The sequence below is a fragment of the Tachysurus fulvidraco genome, chromosome 12, assembly GCF_022655615.1.
Source record: "Tachysurus fulvidraco isolate hzauxx_2018 chromosome 12, HZAU_PFXX_2.0, whole genome shotgun sequence".
Lineage (NCBI taxonomy): Eukaryota > Metazoa > Chordata > Actinopteri > Siluriformes > Bagridae > Tachysurus > Tachysurus fulvidraco.
Genome location: NC_062529.1, coordinates 1,469,246 through 1,484,442, shown reverse-complemented (window position 1 = coordinate 1,484,442; position 15,197 = coordinate 1,469,246). Strand labels below are relative to the sequence as shown.

The 15,197-nt window shown below is 37.0% G+C and overlaps 1 protein-coding gene across 27 annotated transcripts in view; it reads left to right on the top strand.

The window, feature by feature from the left end:
• nrxn3a (neurexin 3a) overlaps positions 1 to 15,197 on the top strand; it is a 271,775-nt gene that overhangs the window by 98,305 nt on the left and 158,273 nt on the right. For 22 of the 27 annotated variants that reach the window (XR_007144532.1, XR_007144531.1, XR_007144530.1 and 19 more), the window contains exons 11-15: positions 1,371 to 1,397; positions 10,055 to 10,174; positions 11,215 to 11,596; positions 11,862 to 12,052; positions 12,264 to 12,437. Coding sequence is in view for 23 of the 27 variants with exons in the window: in XM_047821595.1 (XP_047677551.1) it covers positions 1,371 to 1,397; positions 10,055 to 10,174; positions 11,215 to 11,596; positions 11,862 to 12,052; positions 12,264 to 12,437 (894 nt within the window). In the remaining 4 variants the exon portion in view is untranslated. The remainder of the gene's footprint in view (positions 1 to 1,370; positions 1,398 to 10,054; positions 10,175 to 11,214; positions 11,597 to 11,861; positions 12,053 to 12,263; positions 12,438 to 15,197) is intronic. The other 5 variants (XM_047821599.1, XM_047821603.1, XM_047821604.1 and 2 more) reach the window with 1 other exon arrangement.

Genomic DNA, 15,197 nt, shown 5'->3' with positions numbered 1-15,197 from the left:
ATCTTTTCAAGTCATTTCTATTTCTCAGATACACATTCTCCATGCTTTGTCAAAAGATGGTATTCACCCCTTCAAAGGCCTTTAGCCTGCGGCCCGGTCGGCAAACAGCCCGATAACAGAGCGCTCGGCTGGACCTGCAGCTGGTAGCACGTCACCGTCCTCGACTTTTACCGCGTTCGCTTTTCTTAACGGTTCTCCTCACCGGGAGCGAGCTGTGATCGGTAGACGCGGATCTGAGGAACCTTAGCGTCGACCCTAAGAGTCTAGGAGATCGAAATTATGGACTTTTTAATATTTTATCAGATTTATAATCACGACAAAATTTATTAGACACGACGTACCTGAACATTCGATCGTTTTATCAGACGAGCGCTTTTAAGCAGCTCACGCATCACTTTTACTTCTGTACTAAAAAAATAAATAAATAAATCGACGTTACGCTAAATGTTTTGCTAGCCGAGGTGTTTCCCGCCCGTATGGCGGTACGGTACGTAGCCGGATTAAGGAGGTACAGTGGCCACTGCATGGTGCTGGTGCTAATTGGATCGAGGCTGTTTGCTCCCACTTTTCTGTTGCGGTTGACGACACATGAACGATCCGGCCACATGGAGCCCCGCCCAGATCACCTGACTCGAATTAATCATGGCACTGACACGTTATGTGACAAGATCAGGTGTTTAAATGGTGAAAGACGGGAACAAACTCCCTCATCGCCGTCGTCATATTAAATACCGTGGGGGGCTTTAACGCGGCGATCAGACGACAAACCTGGTGGGGGGGGGGGTATAAGGGGTGAAATTGAATTGAACACAAATTTGAAGATCTGGGTCAGCGAATCTATGTGGTTGGTCAGATATAAGCGGCCATTTTACAAATATTTCTATCTACACATACACATATACAGAACTCACTCATCTGTCAGCTTGTATTAATGACTTATAAATGAATCGGTTTCATTTAGATGTATATGATGATGTGGTAAGTGGTAAAAAAAACAAACAAAAAAAATCACCCCCCCACACACACACACACACACACACACACACACACACACACACACACACACACACTATATTTCATTTCATGTCAAACAATCCACTAAATATTTTTGCTACATATATATATTTATATCTCCGTATCTGCTGTGATGAACTGTATAGAGCGTACTATAGAGCGCACTACTGTACTGTAGCTCCAGCACGAACAGGTCCCTGTAGGTGTAACGCTGGAAGGTAAAGACGTGTGTGTGTAAAATGGCCGCCGCTCCGCATGTGGACGTCCCCGGAAGGGTGGAATTCTTGTTTTTGGATGTCTGCAGCTGTAACCTTGAAGGATGCAATTTCATCTGTCATTTATTCTTCCCCATCTAGACTGTATCAGGATTAACTGTAACTCCAGTAAGTTAACACTCAAGTTTCATTTTGTTTCTAATGACTGTTGTATGTACTGCGTCTCTTTGCTTTCCTTTTCTTTAGCGCTCGGATGACGAATCCAAACTCTCTGATATTAACGCACAGTAACCGGTGGTGACTTAATAATTCATTATTAATCGGTAGCACTTTCCTGTTTCCGGTGGAGGTGTTCATAAGGCTATATAACACCTGCGTAAGCGCTTCATGATAACAGACTTGAGGCTACGTACTGTAAATGTTTACAAAGGCTCGTTTCATGAAGCCCACCGACGACGACTTTGATGTCATTCTGATACGACCGCTGAGCGACATAAGGTTGTTTTATAACACTAGGTTTTATAAACCTTATGACCTCTTACTGACTCCGTAGCTTACGTCGACGATCCGTCGTTTATATGTCAAGTACTCAGAAATAACAAGCCATGACACTGCTGTAACCAAAATTTTATAAAGTCACTTTTGTAATTATTATCATGATGTGAGTGTTACGAAAGGGGTTATAATCCCTAAGCTATAAGCAGTCTACAACCACTATAAGACTCTAAGGACTATACCATGCATTTAAAACCTTATAGGCAGTAACACTCAACACCGTCACAGTCACCGTGTTATAAAGCAGGATTTAATGTTCAGCTGTAATATACAGCCAGGCTATAAACAAGCTATAACCGTTGACATTACATGACGTTAAAAGCTTATAAACAGAAATGTGAAATTCTTTTTTAAAATTCAGAGCATACAACCGTTATAATTATATTTATATTGTTTTAACCCACACTCTGTCTCTTATGTCATAGTGTTATAAAGCAGGTTTAATGTTGAGTTACTTTATACACAGGCTTATAAGCATCATACGACTGGATGTTACAGGGCACGTCAGGATAAATAAAAGCTTAGAACCAAAAATAAAATCCTACTTATATATAATAGAATTGTTATCGTTATAACCTTCACTATGTCACATCAGTGTTATAAACCAGGTTTTCACGATGAGCTATAATTTAACAGGTTTATGTGATTATATCCGACTATCTAACGTACAGTACATGACAGTCTAATGTAGATTCAGAAACTTCAGCCATAATACAATCTTATGTCAACTCCACACCAGGTCTGAAGAGATACAACGAGCCTTTCTAAATGTTTGTTGTTTTCTTGTTGTCGGTCGTCACGGAAGGCTTACGTAGGCATGTATGTAGCCCTTACGAACACCACCAAGTAAACAAGTGTTACTCATTAATCTTAATAATGAATGTTGTGTAAAGTATTTTCTTGTTCTTGTACAGATAATTCAGTATATCATGATACTTAAATAACTGCTAAGGAAAACTTAAGGATTTTTAATAAGTGCATGTCAATGAAATAAATGTATGTTTTTTCTGCATGCTGAAATACTATTAATCTATTTTATATATGTTCATAGTGAGCTTTTGAAGTCACCACTTGTCTTTTAATTCCTCTTGTAATGAGAGGTTTCTTTATTTTATTGGACACAACAAACTTTGTATTAGCTTTAGCTTTTATGCTAATGTTTTTTTTTTGTTTTGTTTTGTTTTGTTTTTATATATAACTTAAGGAACTTGTACCCAACAAGCTAGAACCACATTTTTTAGCTAGGCTAATTTTTATTTCAGTTCATACAGATCACTTTCTAGCCATAAAAGTGATTATTTCTTTTAAATATTTTTGGTTCAATTTATTTTGGTTTAAAAAAAGTGACTTTGGCAGCAGACATCGGGTGCGTAACGCCTGCTGTACTGTACCACACGGTATGTGTGGATTCATTCACATGTCCTTTATAAGTCATTATAACTCAGCTTTTACTCATTAACGGGTTTCAGGATACCGCCATAACATTTTTATAATAATAAATTGGTAAAATATTAACGAATTAATCGATTTTCTCGGTGGTAAACGTTTTTGCATGCGTTGTGTTTATAACTCATTATAACTAAGCATTTATTTTTAAACGCTAATAATGCCTTATAAAGCTTTTACAGCTACAAAACTCTTTATTCCATGTAGCGTTATATTATTAATTCTGTATCCTGATCGGTCAGAAGCTGTTTGTTTTCTAGAACAGTTGGTTATAATGCCTTCATAACTAATAATGACTTGTGCATAACAGTTTTTATTAGTTATTATTATATTATTAAGGATTGTTGTGACGAACTGTGATACTCCCTTTACAACATGATTATAAGTTACAGTACGTACTTCACTAAAGCTTAATGAGGCATTATTAGAGGTTAAAAAGATGGCTACAAGAAATTATTATAAACATCAGAGGTATGATTAATGAATCAGCGGAAAGGGAAACTAGTTCTGTGTCAAAATAGTTTTGTTTTAGTTTAGAATTTAATCAGGATGAATTTATTTCAATGATGTTACAGGGAACACGTGCGATAGTTTGTACTGATCTGTAATGAAGCTTGTATGACTTGTGGAAATTCATATCAGTGTAATAGGTGCACATGAGCGAGCCACGTGCGATGGCGGTAATTCGTACTCGTATACCGTTGACATCAATCATGCAGCGAGACGAGAGGAGAGGGATATCTGGTGCCATGGCCACGCTAGATTAGTCTCGTGTCCTTTAGCTCCATCGTCTCATAATTTCCACCCTTCATATCGACGGAGCCGTGATGAACTCTCTTTTAATCGCACTAATTACTCCTGTCCGTCTTCACACCCAGCTGTCTCACACACTCACACACACTCACACACACTCGCTGCAGGATGTGCGGCTCGTCCGACAAAACTCCGGCATCTTAAATTACGTTTGACTTCCCTGGAGATCAGTTACTTATTCCTTTATTTATCTTACGGAAAAAAAATATGTGAGGAAATTAAATGTTGAACGAAAGTCCATGAGAAGACGCTGTGAGTCGAACGGCATGCGTACAAACGACAAGCTGAGCGAAGTTCTAATAATGTCAGATATTTTTATTTAAAGGAAAATGTTTTAATTAAAATAAATAATAAATGATGGATTATTTAAAAGGTCATAGATAGATAGGTAGATAGGTAGATAGATAGATAGATAGATAGATAGATAGATAGATAGATAGATAGATAGATAGATAGATAGATAGATAGATAGATAGACAGACATAAACAGACAGACAGAAAGACAGACAGATAGATAGACAGACAGACAGACAGACAGACAGACAGATAGATAGATAGATAGATAGATAGATAGATAGATAGATAGATAGATAGATAGATAGATAGATAGATAGATAGATAGATATAGTCAGACAGATTGACAGACAGATAAACAGACAGACAGACAGATAGATAGACAGACAGACAGACATAAACAGACAGACAGATAGACCGACAGAAAGACAGAGAGACAGATAGATAGATAAACACACAGACAGTCAGATAGATAGATAGATATAGACAGACAGAAAGACAGACAGACAGACAGATAGATAGATAGATAGATAGATAGATAGATAGATAGATAGATAGATAGATAGATAGATAGATAGATAGATAGATAGATAGATAGATAGATAGATACTTTATTCATCCCTCTGGGAAAAAGTTATTAAAGTGGTTATTAAAACTACTTAAAGATAACACAGTGTTGATTCTAAGGTAATTACAATAATAATAGTACATAAAATATACTGTATAATTTCCAAAAATTAAGAAACTACAGAAAACCATACAAATGTTTTAAAAACGAAAGAGTGCGTTAAGGAACAGAAGTAAAACACTCACGGAAAATCACATTAACAATAAAAACTCCATTAATGGTCTTATATACAGAGCTTTAGGGTTCTGTGAGCTGTCGGGAGCAGGTGAATATCTCAGAGATGGATATGACAAGTACGATTAGCGTTCCTGAACATACATCTGCTTTACGCTGGGATCTAATCTGTCACCGCGGGTTACTTTTCATCATCAATCATTTCTGATTTAATAAGAGCTCACAGTCACTGCTGCCAACGCAGTTATTATAAAGTTTCGAACTTAAATGCGACTTTTATTTGAACATGTAACTTACTGTACTTTCGAAGCTTTGAGTTGCTTAGCAACGGTCGCTGTAGCAAATCAATTTGATCAGGTTTTCCGTTTAGATCAGATACAGAGCTTTTAACAATGAAATGTCGGTACTTTCTTAACTTTATGTTTAATATCATAAAAATGTTAAAAGAAATCTAAAAAAAAGTTCAATGAGTTTTTCCCTTTTTTTGTTTTATGAACATTTATAAACTTCAAGATCAAATTCACAGTATCGAAACTTAACACACTGAACGTTCTTAAAGCCGCGGTGCACGATGTTTGAAAAACGCATCAGAAAACCGAGTCGGGCCGACTAATAAAACAAACATGTAGCCAATGAGCAGAAAGGGGCGTGTCTTGTCAATATGCGGCAGAGAGAGTGTTCAGTGCGCATGTCTGACATTAGCCGAAAGCGATTAATACATTGACATGGCGGATACCTGCCGTTACCTCTGCCTCGGGTTCTAGGTGTCGAACGTCGTCTTCCGCGTAAAACGGAGCTAAACCTTTCACGGTACAACACAAAGTACTACAGAAACACATCTGTATTACCATAGTATTACTCATTGTGTTCATTTACTGATAAAAAATACCCCCTCGGCCAACCGCCCCAGCAGGTTCCGCCATAATAGTTGCCTGGGTTACGCATGTATGTGAGGGGCGGAGCTATCAAAACAGGGGTGACACCCATTTAGGGTAGGGGCGTGTTTGTTTTGGTGATTTCAAATGTCAACATTGGCTTTCAAACATCGTGCACCGCCCCTTTAATGTTTCAATACTAACTCTGATTAAATGTAATACATAGAAAGTTCTAGCATGAAATCACAATTCGATTTTTTTTGCCTGGAACGTTCATAAATATTACATTAAAGGTTTCTTCTTTACAGTTCCTTCAACTCTAAGCTAACAATATTAAAAAAAAAAGTATAACGTTAGCATCAGTGAAATGAACAAAAACCTCATTTAATTTGATATTCAGTTCTGTTTCCTGCTTTCAAATTAAAGGGTGTTTACTGCTGATACTGTATTGTCTAGTTGATTATATCTAAAAGTAGTAACTCATAAAATTAGTTAAAATCGTCTCTGATATGAAGCTCCTGATTCTAATTACAACTTAAAGGCAATCGACCATATTTTAGAACTAAACAAACCAAACTACTTGATGTGACTGAGGAAAAGTTAACAACATAAACATAGCTGGAACGCAGGAAGTAAGTCGGCTAGTTCGCTTTTGCTTATCTAAATAGAAATAGCATGTGGTAGCCTAGTGGTTAAGGTCTTGGGCTACCAATCAGGAGGTTGTGAGTTCGATCCCAGGTCCAATAAGATCCCACTCTTGGGCCCCTGACCAAGGCCCTTAACCCTCAATTGCTCAGTTGTATAAATATGAAATAATGTAAGTTGCTCTGGATAAGGGCGTCTGCCAAATCCTGTAGCCAGTATTTTTTCTTCATCGGATAATTCTATTAGGCTCAGGATTAAAATTAAAATAATTCTGCTGCCAACATCATAGTACTGTATGTACTTGGTTTTGGTACATGCTATGATGTTGGCAGCAGATTTCTGATCATGTAGTACCTGCTTTTCACTTGTATTCATTTTGTGAATGACATTCCAGTCACTTTCCAAATGCATCCATTTTTGCTAATTAATTAATTAATTAATTGATTGATTGATTGATTGATTGATTGATTGATTGATTGATTGATTGATAAGAACACATAAACCTAGATAACAAACGTTGCTAGTTCACTCCTTTGATACTAAATCATTTTCCACTTGTAAAATCAATACATTAAAAAAAAATATATGTATTTTTCTCTCAAAGTATTTTTGTCATATAATTCATATTTAATGATCTGCCCGAACCTCTAGTCTTGTGATAATGGGTTTAAGAGTGTTTAAGTGTGGGCGGAGCTTAAGATCAGTCAAAAGTGCTTTAACCAATGCTCAAAATTCTGCATGAAAATTTACTAGGTCCATTAGATTTCGGATATAATGCCGGGTTAGTGGTTAGCATCGCCACAGAAATAGCTACTCAGTTAGCATTTTTTTCTTTGGCTACATTAGCCATTTTCTGTCTTTATATATTCATCCTTCACACAAAGAAAATACAGGCTGAAAGTAATCTTAATCTTAATCTCATAGCCAACCGCCTTAAGGACTTAGAAATGGTATAAAGTTCAAGGGTTTTAAGTTTCTACAGTATGATGTGACTAAATGTCTCCAGGTCAAGTTCTCTCCTGCCCACCTCTGCAACTCTAGGACTCAATCACAAGACCATGTCTCTAAACCATTAAACTAATGCGGTTGCCTTTGATCATGGTTTATATATTCAAGACATATTGTTGAAGTTTTCTGTTGCATTTATTCTGATGACTCATCCTGTCTGATCGAACAGGTACGTAACTAAAAAGTTTTACACTGTGCCAGGGGTCATGTTTGGGACATTATCCTTTATTCTAAGCATACATTGTTTTAAAAACTAATTACTACTGCTACTGCTAAGTAAGTAATGGCATGAATCACCATCTGATCATCTGTGAAGACAGTTAGGACTGGATAAGATCTGTTAAGAAGCAAAACAGCAAATAAATATGGCCACGGTATGGCCACACTTGGTGAGGAGATCTGAAGGGCAAAGTCATATGAAGAGTAAGTGTACCTTGCCTGGATTAGAGTTAGAGGAACCATCCCAGGAACCAGGCTTTGAAATGGTGTCTGGAGTCAGGCTAAACCCAAAATAGGTGATGTAAAGACATCTTGAAGGCTGTGTGTCAGATGCAATGCTAGACACTTGTTATTCATACGATGTTAGATAGATTAGACTCTTGTATCGGAAAGGGTTTTGGAATGGAAACTCACATTTGCATCTCGTCGCTGTCGGGCGGAAACCTCGTATGTCCAAATTTTGCCAATTTCATATTTTTTCACATATCGATGCTATCGGTCAGTCCCCACTTGAGTCTGTTATTTTTTTAAAGTTATCAACCAATCTAAAGTCTTGAAAATAGCTTGAACGCAAATCTCTTAACTCCATTGGACACTTCAACTGTGTCCACCTCTTCCTCACTCTGCGGGAGAGCTTCGCGGCATGTTTCTCCTCAAGAAGAATCACAACGAATCAACACGTCTTCTGAGGTAAATGTCTTCAAAACACTGGGCTCAAGGAAAAAAAAAAATCTTGACCCCCACTAGTTCGGGTGCTCATCTGAGGACAAGAATTTAGCGCAAGACAATCCACTGCAACGTGGACTAAACCCTGTGCATCGCAGATGAGATATGGCATTTTTTTTTTTTTTTTTCTGAAAAATAATGGTTTTGGAGATACGAGGATTCCGCCCGACAGCGACGATATTTTAGAACGGATTCTCGTTAGTAGTCCCAGTTTGTTCCACCATGTTTGTCTATTACCTACAGTGTAATCTTGCCTTCAACATTAGATTAAAGCACTTTGCTGGGATTCATCTTGAGAGTCTGCAAACTCTATTCCAAAATGTTGCCTCTCTAAAGAGCTGTTTCCAACAGGAACCCACGTGTCGCCACGCAGTTTGATTGACAGGACCTGCAAATTTTTTGAAAACTTCTAGGCTGTTCAGTTTGGTTTCATAAAGTTGTATTTACAATGAAACGGCTTGAAGGCGGAACACATGAGGACCTTCTTATAGCGATCTCGTAGACATCCCATAGACTTAAGTCGCTAATGCGCGACATGAGGACCTTCTTATAGCGATCTCGTAGACATCCCATAGACTTAAGTCGCTAATGCGCGACATGAGGACCTTCTTATAGCGATCTCATAGACATCCCATAGACTTAAGTCACTAATGCGTGACATGAGGACCTTCTTATAGCGATCTCGTAGACATCCCATAGACTTAAGTCGCTAATGCGCGTCATGAGGACCTTCTTATAGCGATCTCGTAGACATCCCATAGACTTAAGTCGCTAATGCGCGACATGAGGACCTTCTTATAGCGATCTCGTAGACATCCCATAGACTTAAGTCGCTAATGCGCGTCATGAGGACCTTCTTATAGCGATCTCGTAGACATCCCATAGACTTAAGTCGCTAATGCACGTCATTAGCCTCATGTATATAGAATAAGATACTGTAGAGTACATTTTGCGATATGGAAGTAAGAATAATTCATGAACATTGTCATTCGATTTCTCATCCAATCCAATTGTCTCATACTATGAAAGGAAAATAAACGAGTGGGTGGTATTTCAAACCTCTTAATGAGTAAAAGCCAGTGAGTCTTATAAGTTAGATTTTTCCCAATGCTGCAGCTTGTTTCTTTGTTAGCAATATTGAGTACTGTAAAGAAAAATGTTTTTTTTTTCTCTCTCTCTCTCTATCTTTTTTTTTTTTTTTTTTTGCAAATAAGAATACAGTCTGAATCAAACTTCTGCTTTCTATCAAAAAAAATTTACATTTAATATCAGAGTTTGTAGAATTAACAAAAAACGCTTTAAGCGGTATATCCGTCAGGCGGAGTTGCGCAAACCGAGAATAAATTACAGCTTTTTTTTCCCTACAAGTGATAGAAAGCAAAGGTTTGATGGAAAGTGTTCGATTAAGAATGGCATTAACTTTTAATGACCGTCATTCTCAGGCAAGGGACCAGAGACACTGTATGCTGGACAAAAACTCAATGACAATGAGTGGCATACGGTGCGGGTGATCCGGCGCGGTAAAACCTACAAGCTCACAGTTGACGATGACGTAGCTGAAGGTACTTCCCTTGGTTTTGAATCTGAAAGACAAGAGATTTCCTCAACTAAAAAAAAAAAAAAGCATAGTATCTCGGGTTGCTTTCTTTATTTAGAAAATTCTCTGGCTTATAAAAACAGATATAAAATGCGCTGACTATTGATGGAGCGAGATCAGTGTTTTTCTTCAGGTGCATGGTGGGTTCTTTACAAGGGTAAAAATACCTAAACTACCTCAAGGGTTTAGGCAATAAGCTGTGTCCCGTGTTCCAATACTGTTTTTGACGCATCCGTGTCGACTTCTCGGCATGACCCGGAGGTGTGACGGCCTTAAAACCGCCTTCACTCACGGAGTTCATGGAGTCTACAAAGTATCCCTGTAAAAACTCTGTTCAGACTGGATTAGATCAGACTGGAACACTCCAGGAAGCACAACCAAATCGATATTCAGATGAAAATAAACATATACAATAAAATATGAGCATAGTATGTGTACAGTACCATCTATAAGTAGGGTTCTACATAGTACCATTTTCCATGGGTACAGTACAAACACAAAACACTGGTATCACCTAATTACGTATAAGCTGCCCCTTGCAAAAGTCTGCAGAAGAAAGCATTTTGTAGCTAAAGAGTCTTGCTGGCTTTCTACTGACTAGTTAGTGTTGATGAGCTGGTAACCAAGAAGCTTAGCATTAGAATGTATGAAGTTGTTAGGTGTAGATGGACTAACTATGAGCTCATTCTAGGCATTACATTGGTCCAAGGTACTTTTAAAAGGAATAGGGCGTCATGTCGCAGTTATCATCTCGGCTTTCGGCAGAATGCACCTGCGCCACTATTCGGACAAATGGTACAAGGATAATGTAAGGCGAATTTGGGCAATTTGCAATTTGGGAAACAGTATTCAAGAGGGCAATTTGGGAAACAGTATTCGAACATGGCCATAGAGTTTGCAACCTTGAAAACAATACTTGAGCTGCAGTGTGAAGTCAGTGGAAGGAAGAGTATAGCTGCCCTTTTTTCTTTCTTCCCTTCTTGTCCCAACCTGCTTGGGTTGCAGGTCAGATGGTGGGCGACCATACCCGCCTGGAGTTCCACAACATCGAGACAGGTGTGATGACCGAGCGCCGATTTGTCTCACACATCCCATCCAGCTTCATCGGCCACTTGCAGAGCCTCAGGTTCAACGGCCTGCTGTACATCGACCTGTGCAAGAACGGCGACATCGACTTCTGCGAGCTGAACGCACGCTTCGGTATGCGCTCCATCATTGCCGACCCAGTGACCTTCAAAGCCAAGAGCAGCTACCTGAGCCTGGCCACGCTGCAGGCCTATACCTCCATGCACCTGTTCTTCCAGTTCAAGACCACTTCAGCGGACGGCATCATCCTGTTCAACAGCGGCGACGGGAGCGACTTTATCGCCGTGGAGCTGGTTAAAGGGTAAGACCTTTCAGACTGAAGATTGTGACCGTGGATACCTTGGATGGTTAATATTTGCAGCTTTCTATATGTTTGGAATCTTCTCTAAATGAAACCCCAACCATGTAAAGGTTTTACAGGGACCAGAACCCGGTTGGGAACATTTGAACCGTTAATGGACCCTTCTGTTTTAGGGGTCTGCTTCTTTCTGGAATGATCTTTCAAAGAGATACAACTACATTCTTTAATAAAGTGATGGCAAATCTTTTTCTCTTTTCCCTCTCAGGTACATCCATTACGTCTTCGATCTCGGTAACGGTCCCAACCTCATCAAAGGCAATAGTGACCGAGCTCTGCATGACAACCAGTGGCACCACGTGGTCATCACCAGAGACAACAGCAATCTCCACACCCTCAAAGTCGATGCCAAGGTTGTCAATCAAGTGGTTAACGGTGCCAAGAACCTGGACCTAAAAGGTACCTGAGCTGAACCCATAGTACTAACAAAATACAAGAGTATTTCCTCACTTAAGTGATGTTGTAACTTTTGGAAATATTTCTTTAGCTCCGAATGTGGACAGCGGTGTTGTTTAAACTCTTATCTTGCTTCAAAGGCTATCATCCATACTATCTAGTGGACTTTTAGATGTCGTGATTGTATCAACGAAGCTGTTTACTTTGTTCTCAGGTGATCTATTCATAGCTGGTTTGGGCCCCAACATGTACAACAGCCTGCCCAAACTGGTAGCCTCGAGGGAGGGCTTTAAAGGTTGCCTGGCGTCGGTGGATCTGAACGGGCGTCTGCCGGACCTGATAAACGACGCTCTGTTCCGCAGTGGGCAGATAGAGCGTGGATGCGAAGGTACACCCTCTTACAACTCAAGCTCAGGCAGCCCATTCTTCCTCATGAATGCTAACAGTAGCTCCATTAGCATTTCACTGAGCCATCAATCCATCCTACTGACACTGTTCATCACCTCTCTCACCTGGTAGACCCAATGGCTCACGTAAATACTGTACTTTTATAGGCCACATTGGTCTTACAGTCTGCCAAGCCCTCTTTTTTTCAGCCACTTGAAATAACCCTTACTAAACTATTATTGTATTATGACAAGGTCTGTGTATGTTGCGTTTTTTTTTTTTGTTTGTTTCGAAATGAAAAAAAAAAACAACAACAGCGTTTTTGGCTTAAATCTCTTACAAAGCAAACTCATATTTATTTTTTTGCATGTTTTTTTCTATATAAAATGAACCGAGGATCTTGAACCTCTTGATCCTGAGGTCATGACCATATGCTTCACTACATGTTAGATTTTATGCATAGTGTCATCTATTTTTTCATCTTTTATATAAAAAAAAACAAAACAGACTCGAGTCTGGTCGAGTCTGTTCATGCTGAAATGTAGCGCACTCATGTAGGTTTTTTTTCCATATATAGATTTATGAATAATTGATATATAGACTTAGTGTGCCAAGAAAAAAAAAACATAAATAAATAAATAAATAAATAAATAAATAAATAAATAAATAAATAAATAAATAAGCAAATAAATAAATAAATACATTTTCATTTCATTTTCATTCCGAAAACGAAAAAGTAAACAAAACGACATACACAGACCTTTTCGATGACGTCTACCGCTTTAGAGTATTTTGGGGCACGATCGAGCTCATGTGTGCTGAATTGCTTTCAATTTCAATATAGAATATTACACGAGGTGAACAATTACATTTACACTGAATTAGAATTTCAATTTAAAAAAGTGTTTACATGTATAGGGTACTGTGAAAAAAATTTAAATATGTAAAAAATATAAATCATCATAACTGCTTTTGGAATTTATTTTAAGTTGAGAGAATTTTAAGTAATTCTATTCTAATGATTTCTGAATGTAGGCTTCATACAGAGCGTTAATCGTGTTTGCTTTGAATTACAAAAAATACAAAAACATTTTAAATATTAGCATTCGCAAAAATATTGACAGTACAAAAATTATTTAAAGAATGAAAATCTTGTCAATCCCTGAAGGTGTTTACATGTATAGAGTGTAGAGTGCTGTGATTTTTTTTTTTAGTTCTCGTTTAGTTTTTTTTTTTTAGTTTTTTTTTTAATTTTTTCTTGAAAGAATGTTTTAAGATTCAGAAGATCAGGATTTAAATTATTTATTTATTTATTTATTTATTTTGGGAAATACTAAACTGCCTAGTGTGTGATATATTTCACTGCCTCTTATAGTGGATAGTAAATATACAAATATAGATAGATAGATAGATAGATAGATAGATAGATAGATAGATAGATAGATAGATAGATAGATAGATAGATAGATAGATAGATAGATAGATAGATAGATAGATAGATAGATAGATAGATAGATAGATAGATAGATAGATAGATAGATAGATAGATAGATAGATAGATAGATAGATAGATAGATAGAAATTGCTACCATACCATCTATAGACTGCCATTCGGTGATCTATCAACAGTTTATGTTTACTGGTGGTTAGATTATGGTTAGTAGTCACTTCTACACACTCTTTAGGATCTGTAGACTATTAATCATCAATTTTACATTTTATTTGTGGTCAAATTTCATGCATATTAAAGAAAACAAATAACAACCTGCATGACAAAGAGCTGTTTTATTTTTTTTCCATTATTCCTTAAATTTAATGCAGGTCTAAATAGTTTACTGGTCATTTATTATTATTATTATTATTATTATTATTATTATTATTATTATTATTATTATTATTATTATTATTATTATTATTTTAAATACATTTATTAATCAAGGAGGGGGTGCAAACTTTTGCACTCAGCTTAATTATACAGAAAATTGATCAGGCTGGTTGTTGAGTATAGGAACGTACTGTAGCTATAATATCTATATAGAGATTAATAAACTGATGACTTTGTGTTTGTATCTGTTATTTCATGCAGTTCTAAAAAAAAACTTTTATGGGATGTTAAAATAAGTTATAATAAATTAAGGAAATTTCAATTTAAAAGGAATTTAAACATAAAGTTAAACTTAGTCACAGATTGTTTTAGACCCGTACATGAAACACCAAACATTTTTTACCTACATATCATTCACTTTGTCAATCAATCGTTTCATTCGTTTATTTTTCCCTCGAACGTCTTATTTACCATTTTATTGCTTTTATTTATTTATTATTTTTATTTTTAAAGTGATTTGTGTTTGACCATATATATATATATATATATATATATATATATATATATATATATATATATATATATATATATAAACACACATACACATCCCTCACAAACTCATCATGTCACATTTTTCACTTCTTTACCTTTTCCAGGAAAAATAAATAAATAAATAAATAAATAAATAAAAAGACAGTCCTTGTGAATTGTTCTGTGTTTTGTTGTAACTGGAGAAAAGGAAGGTTTCATTGTTTGATCGCTTAAAATCCCAGATTGAATTCAGATCAAACTGAATAACGTGAAGGAGTTACTGGAACATCTGATGATGGATGGATGAAGATGTGTCTGGGATTTTAAGAGGTTAAAACGAGTTTAAAAAAAAAAAAAGAAAGAAAGCACAGATGAAGAAATGGAGCGACAGACGAGTGCAGGATG